This window comes from Drosophila willistoni (genome assembly GCF_018902025.1).
Source record: "Drosophila willistoni isolate 14030-0811.24 chromosome XL unlocalized genomic scaffold, UCI_dwil_1.1 Seg142, whole genome shotgun sequence".
Taxonomy (NCBI): domain Eukaryota; kingdom Metazoa; phylum Arthropoda; class Insecta; order Diptera; family Drosophilidae; genus Drosophila; species Drosophila willistoni.
Genome location: NW_025814053.1, coordinates 6,066,196 through 6,073,960, shown reverse-complemented (window position 1 = coordinate 6,073,960; position 7,765 = coordinate 6,066,196). Strand labels below are relative to the sequence as shown.

At 39.5% G+C, this 7,765-nt stretch overlaps 1 protein-coding gene across 2 annotated transcripts; it reads right to left on the bottom strand.

Moving 5' to 3' along the window:
- Window positions 1–1,097: 1,097 nt before the first annotated feature.
- Window positions 1,098–2,987, bottom strand: LOC6644860. Of its 2 annotated transcripts, XR_002724125.2 has the most exons (3): window positions 2,856–2,987; window positions 1,888–2,733; window positions 1,098–1,834 (listed from the first exon to the last, which is right to left on the bottom strand). XR_002724125.2 is itself a non-coding variant. In XM_023176972.2 (2 exons), the coding sequence occupies exon 2, from the start codon at window positions 2,721–2,723 to the stop codon at window positions 2,040–2,042; it is 684 nt and encodes a 227-aa protein (XP_023032740.1). In that variant the 5' UTR covers window positions 2,724–2,733; window positions 2,856–2,987; the 3' UTR covers window positions 1,098–2,039. The 2 variants fall into 2 exon arrangements, 1 of the variants encoding a protein (XP_023032740.1); XM_023176972.2 differs by having other exon boundaries at window positions 1,098–2,733.
- Window positions 2,988–7,765: the final 4,778 nt, after the last annotated feature.

The following is a 7,765-nucleotide window of genomic DNA, read 5'->3' as shown; positions in this document are numbered from 1 at the left end:
GTGTATTATACGGAATTATCATTATTAGCATTATTGTCAGGGCACGGGACAACCAGACGAACTGGCGGACTGGCGGACTGGGGGACTGGGGAACGGGACTGATGGAGAATGGGATAGTCAGGCAGTAGTCAGTAACTGGCTGCTTGAATTATGCAATGCAGTCAAAGGCATTCGAAATGGAAATGGGAAATGGTAGGATGAGAAAAAATATGAAAGAATGGTGGCAAGAGAAGAGAAGAGACTTGGTAAAGGCAACCCGTTCATTTCATTTCGTTTCGTTTCGTTTCGTTGTCAAATGCAAAAATCGCGCACAACGAAAGGCGAACTTCCTTTTCCTCTTTCAGAGCTGTCTCTCGCGGAAAATTTCCAAAAATTCTATTATTATTAATAGAGGCAAGAAGCAAGAATGAGACAGACCAAAAGGGAGAGTGTGAGTTTGAGTGTGAGTGTGAGAGAGAGGCGACCATGACGACCAGCCCTTGTGCTATGCGTTTGTCTTTTAAGACTACAATAACCCGAAAAATGCACACAGTTTGCATTATAATGCGAAATTTTCGATTGCTCATTTGTGGCATTTACTTTTTACTATAAAAGTTTTATAGCCAAGGCTTGGTGGTGGCTGGTCCTACCAGCAGCAGCAGCAGCAGCAGGAGCAGGAGCAGCAGGACCAAGACCAGCGACAACGACGACAGCTACAAAATTTTACACAATGTCATCAACGTGGCTGACAATGTTGGTGGGCTCGGGCATTGGTCTTGGTCCTGGTCCTGGTCCTGGTTCTGGTCTTACTCCTGCGCTCTCACTCTCGGTGGTCTCCGCTTTGGTTTAGTGAAGAGTTTAAGATTGAGCTTAGGTTTGGGACTGCCTGACAATTGTGTGTGCAATTTTTGGGCACTAAACTTAAAGGATTACTTTTGGCTAATTTCGCAGAAGGAGCAGAGCAGGCAGCATGGAATGAGCTAACAATTGTTTAGTATTTTCAACCCAGACGGGCTTTGATGTCCTTGGAGAATGACAAAATGAATAAATGGTCAAAGCCTTTAGCAGAATACTTTAAGAAATCAAATCTCTCACCCCATAGAAATGAAACACTCAAATATTTGAACATTTTTTGAATAATCTTTATAAGTTATATTCACTCAGGAAAAAAAAGAATAATGTTAACAAATATATATAATGATGCGTTTCAGTTTACATACATCCACCTAATAAATATATATATATATATATATATATATATGTTTGAATATTGAGACGATCGTTAAGTTAATGTGATATTGCTTGCGAACTACTTGTGGTAACCCTTGTGCGTGTGTGTGTGTGTACGCGCGCGCAAATCCTTTAAGGGAAAGGGTATAAAGTGTGATCTAAAGTGCAACTATCTTCAGAAAGTTTATGTAATATATAGAAATGTTATCGAATTATGGGATATCCTATCAAGTCCGTGTATATGTACGAGTGTGTGCAAATCTATATCTATAGATATGTGTGTGTAATGGCCTTATTTGTTGATTATCGAGGGGATCGAAGCGAGCTCATCCTTCTCCTTCTTCTCCTTCTCATCCATGTCAGTTTCCGGTTTCTTCTCCAGCATTCTTGTATCTTGTAGGGTCCCATGGATTTTGGTCTCCCTGTGTGATTAGCAGCATCCCTTGCCGTGCCACAAAAAAATGAGCATTTAATGGCACTTCGGTTTATTGTGGAAGATGGAAAGGTGGAACGGTGGGATGGTGGGAAGTTAGCAGGGTAGTCCAAGTGCATAAATGTATGCTAAATTATACACATTTCATAAGCAATTTGCCTCTTTATGCCTTTCTCTCCACGTTACTTCCTTCTGGAGTGTCTTCGATTAGCATAGAAATGCGCCAGGAAAAAAAAAAGACTTACTTCAAGAGGGGGGGGAACATCTAATTTTAAGAATTTCTTGTCTTGAGCTGTGTTATTTCTTCTATTGTTGTTGTTGTTGTTGTTGTTGTTCGTCGTTTTTGTAGTTTGTCAGATACGATTACTTAAGAATTTTAGTTGAATCAAACTAGTTACTACTCTTTCTTGGTAAAATTTCTGCGATCCTGTAATTTGTCTGTCCTTCGCTGAGTTTTTTTACCACCAGCTGCTCCCTTCACAGAGGTCTTCGAGGCGGTTGATTGAGCATACATACTTTGCCGCTGATTATCACGATAAGCCTTGACAGCATTCTCCCAGTCACGGCTCATCACATCACGGGAGCGTTCGTCGGGACTTCGCATGAACTGCTTCCGCAAAGAATCCGGCTCAGTATTCTTGAAATTTGGTTTGTAGCGTGTAGGATCACGCGGATTGAGCCACTTGGTGTCCATTTGATTTGGATCCCGCCACATGTTCTCTTCCCGCGTGATTCGTGCCTGTAAATCTTTGCGCGAGCGAGACTGGAAAAAGATTTGTTCGTCGCTCAAGCGTCCGGATGACAATGTCTTGAAACTGAGGCCGTTGTCTTTGCTGCTCAAAGCACTGCTAATGCTGCCCATCGATGCCGATGATGATGATGGTGATGGTCGTGATCGTGATTGTGATTGTGATGACCGCATCGATGTCATTCTTTTGCCAAGAGGGTTGTCGCCCTTGCTGCTGCCCCCCTTCGATGAGGCCGCTCTTCGCATCTGATCGCCATGGAGTGTCTTCACAATCTGCTGCAGATATGGACGCATGCAGAAACAATACAGGATCGGAGTCGATGATCGTTGCATGATGAATTATCTAACGAAACCAAAAGAGTGAACTTAATTTTAATTAACCAACAGAGTAAACTTAATTTTAATTAACCAACAGCGTAAACTTAATTTGAATTAATTTAATAAGGACTTTTGTTTTTGACCGACCTTTCTAGTGTATAACCAGTTTGCGGGAATTTATTCACGGTTTTTTCAAACTTATTTTGCTGCTTCTGATTACTACTAAAAATTTGTATTCCGAGTTGTGTTCTGTTGAATTTCGAAAAGTAAAATGAACTAACAACTACGCCGGCTTCACATGTCGAAAATTTCGTCGTTCCCAGGCCTACTACATATCGAAAAAAAAATCACATGCTAAAAGTCATTGCCTACTTAACTAAAATAGTCAAAAATTTAATGAGTTTTATACGACTTCAAAATACCATGCACAAAGTGAAATATTTTACTACAAAAATGTGATGGGAAAAATTTAGGTATTAGATGGAAAGACGAATATGGCCAGATCGACTTGGCGATTGAGTTTTTTATAAATTTTGGCGACTTTCCTTCGTAGGGAGTATCTTAATTATTAGTCCTTGCAACGATTGCAAAAGTTGTTCTTGGATTCAATCCAATTTGAAAAATTAAAGTGAAATCTTCTAGTGAAGAAATATGGCAACACCTTCGCTACGGACATTAATTTTTACTGCTTCTGGGTTTTCAATTTACCGAAAAGAAGCCACGTGAACATCGACGCCATCGTCTGAGTCCTTCGGTCCTGCTAGTCCTTGCTCTGTCTACAGCGATGCCATTTAACGCTGCATAGAAAATCAAACGCAAAAGGTCAAAGACAAAGACTGAGACGGCAGAGATGGCAACAGAAATAGGTGGTAGGTTGAGTTGAGGGGGGGGGTTAGGTTGTGTTAATGGAAAGACGGGGGGGAGAAGCCACCTTGTGATATATGCTAAAAAAGCAGAAAGGAACACTGGTAGTTGGGTGGTGGACAGTAACCCTTTATCGAGCTAAAGACCTGATGCTGAGAGAAAGAGAAAGGGAGAGAGAGAGAGAAAGAGAGAGGGGGATATGGAGGATAGAGTGTTGATTTAGGGTTGCAAACAGAAATTATGATAATGCCTGTGAAAACAACAGAATGGCAAACTGAAAAACAAAACCAAACCAAACCAAACGAAACGAAAGGAAACCAAACCAAGCAAACCAAACTGAAATGAAATGAAAAACCCGAAAGCGAAAGAAAATATATTAAATGTTATTGAGAGGAACTAATTTTCATTAAAAGGATTAAAAAGCATTTGGCACAATGTTGGGCGATGGCGACGTCGGCGATGAGCCTGGGTTATGAATTAACATAAAAATCATAAAAATATGACATAATGGTGGGGGGGGGAGAGATGTGGCGATCTCAAACCGAGCAGCAACCAGCATCCTAATCATCATTATTGTTGTCATTATTATTATTATTGCACAGTGGACTGAAAGCATTCAAAACGTCACTCTGTGACCAAATCATCAAAGGCAATGGCTTCTCAGAGAGAAAGTATGAAGATTGGTTAATAAAAAGGTTAGGTAAAGTAAAACATAAAAATTATGCTAACCTATGATTGGAAAAATATCGATAGGTTTATCGATTTCTTCACTGTTTTAACCGTACATAATCTAAGCTAAAGATCACATCTTAAGGCCAATCCAAGTTATTGGAATTCAAAAGGCAAACATATAAAAGAGGAAGAGATGCTTTCGAAGCCAGAAGTTTACACTGAATTTGTGACCACTGTGCATCATCATTATTATTATCATAATCAACGGGGGCGAACGCATGATGCTCATTATAAAGATGATGGGATATACATATATATGTGTATAGTATATATGTATATGTAGTGGGAGTTGGGCTTAGGTCTGAGGTGTAAGGACATTGCTTGGCAATGCGCGACAATCAACACGGGGCGCGGTCTGATAGCGTTTTCAGTGCCTTCAATGGGTGGGGGGATTACTAAATGGGCACGGTTTTTGGTTTAGGTTTGGGTTGAGTTGGATTGGGTTGGGCTTGGCTTAAAGGTGGCGAGCCAAAATGATGCGAGGAGGCGTGGAGCGCATGCTTACCATCATTTTTGTGTTGATGGCAAATGCTGACAACGACGACGACGACGGCGACGACCGAACATAATGATAACTACGATGATGAAGAAGATGAAGTTGATGATGATGCTGATGATGATGGCGGTGATACCCTTGTCACCCCCTTCATTCACCATTCACTGTTTACCATTTACCATTGACTACAGAAAACCAAAAGCAAAAAAAAAAACATTGTTTGCCTTTGCCTTGCTGCCACTTAGTAACTCACCTGCAGTTTATTATTTTCAAAATATTTAAATTTTTTGGTAATAAGCGAAAAATGGTTTTAATATAAGTGAATGGGCGGACGTGGCAATGTTGGTCGATGGCTACATAGATGTGGAGGACGAAAAAGACGACGACGACGAAGTCGCTGATGATGTTGTGGCTAAAGTTGCGGCTGATGACGAACTCAACTAAAAGCTAAGATATTTCATCGCATACAAACTGCAATTTATTTGTTTTTTTTCTTTAAAAGAAACGACTAAACGATTTGTTGTAAATAGGTTTTGGGTTTTGTTATAACACAATGGAACTTCAAGTATGGCATTAAGTGCAGAAAACAGAATTGATCACTTGATTGATTCATTAAACGTCCCGCTGAATTCCATGACAAAATGGCTTTTATCGGCTTTCATCGATAATTATCGATTAATTTGTATAATATCGAAAAAATTTCGTCAATAGCGACAGTAAATCAAAAGAACATTCAATGGCACATTGCGTTATCGTTGTTTTTAGATATTATTCAAAACATTTTTAGTGATTTATGTGTTTAGTGTTATGTACTTGGATTCTCCCCGTATTAGGCAAATCTGTATTTTAGTGTTGCAGTGTTGATAAATGGAAAATTAGCTTGGGTAAAGCGAATGCCGAAAAGTTTCAATATATATTAGCAAATTGTCTTCACTCAACTCATGCACACTAAAATGCATACATACACAATCACATGCATACACTTTGCCACAATTATGAGATTTATGAATCCTTTGTGTCCTCGACACTGGCCCCACCACCACCATCGTCATCATCATCCAAGGTTCCTTCCAAAGTTGTCATCATGCTATTTGCGCTTATGTATATTTATGTGTCCCCCGAAAAAAAAGGAATGGAAATAATAAAAATAATAATAATAATAATGATAATAACTCTAACGGCAATGAGGAAAAAAGTTTATTTAAGCGTAAAAATGGTCGCCGCTTTGCGTTCTCTCTCTCTGTAGTCTCCCTCTCTCTGTCTCTCTTCTTTGTCCATCTCTTTCACATACAGGTAAAATTTTACGTGTAATAAATTTTTTGGCTTTGCTAGGAGTTTTCCCAGACGCAACAAAACGGATGCGCCCATCCGCCAAAAAAGTTGCCAACGACAAATTTATATGGCATAGAGTGAGACTGAGAAGGACATAAAGTAAGTGAGAGAGAGACATACAGAGTGATGGGCGAACAAAAAGGGTTGCCATCATACCATAAAGTGATCTATTAGTGATCCATTTCTCCAATTGTATTTAAATATTTCTATTTCATAGAGTTTTGTTAATCGTTTCCATTGGACCGAAGATATACTTTAGACTAGACTTTGTTAATAGTATAAAGTTTTGCCAGTTCACTGGAAACTGGAAGCTAGAAACTGGCAACTGGCAACTGAAAACTGGCAACTGGCGCAATGACAATGTTTCCCCTATGCAAAAGTTTTCTGCTCAACGATTTATAGTTATGGAGGACCCACAAGACACAAGTGAGAGGTATAAGGGAGAAACTGAAGAAGCTGAACTCTCCTCCTGGTGGGGGCTAAAACCAAGTTGTCATGGCTACACATCATAGGCATACCCAGGTCTAGGGTGATGATGCCGCCGCCTCGAAAGCCATTTGTGCTTAATTGCGTGTAGGGCGACTAATGAGCGGAGTTACTTTATACTTATATCGCAACCAAGAGGTATGAACGTTGCCACGAATGCTGCACGACGCGGCTGTTTATAATTTTTTCTTCTTCTTCTTCGTTTTAAGCTACATAAAAAAAAATTTATTTATAACGCAGCGAAATATATAATTCGTTTCTTTTTGTTACTGTTGCTGTTGTTGTTGTTGCTATCACTTTTGTCTTTGCAAATAAAATGTTACATTAATTTGTAAAAGAGGTGGACAGGGTGGTTAGCTTAGATGGTGGAGATGGGTGGGGGCGGCGTGGTAAACTTTTACCATTTGAATTATGCGTGCCAAAGGGTTTTCGTACCAGGGCCATTAAGCGCAAATTATATTGGCCAAAAAGTGTTGTAAATTACAATAAATGCCTTTTAGCCAAGGTGTTAATATTGATGATAATTATGAGGGTGCACAAGAAGGGCCATGAAATACGAATGGGAACAGAGGGGCGGGGCAGCAGCTTCTAACTAAAGCCAACTAGGGCCACTTGTCACACACTTTTAAAGTTGCATTTCCAACATCCCATCCCATAAACGTAATTCTATCGTGAACTAAACCCCTTTACATTACAGTATGTTTAAGGAAGCTAAAGACGAGCTAGCTTAGCATTCGGACTGCTTGCTAGTTCATTCCTATAAAAAACTAGATCATTTTAGCATATTGCTATCGTTATCGCTTTATTTTCATATTATCGATGTGGGATCATCACTAATGACATTTGACCAAGAGCTAGCTTAGCATTAGGACTGCTTGCTAGTTCGTTCCTATAAAAAACTAGATCATCTTGGCATATTGATATCATTATCGCTTTATTTTCATGTTTTCGATGTGATATCATCACTAATGACATTTGGCCAAAGGCACACTTAAACCATTCATACATTTAAGGAGTATATGTATGTCCGAAGTACAAAAGATTGATTAAAAAACACTCTGTCTCTTTCTCCTGCTCCTTTTTCGGAACATCTTTCTACCAAAAGGTTTCCTCAATATATTATATGATATCCAGATGCTTCAAAGGT

Excerpts from the sequence above, each read along its gene's own strand:
- LOC6644860 (XM_023176972.2), bottom strand. The coding sequence starts at position 2,723 with ATGCAACGATCATCGACTCCGATCCTGTATTGTTTCTGCATGCGTCCA.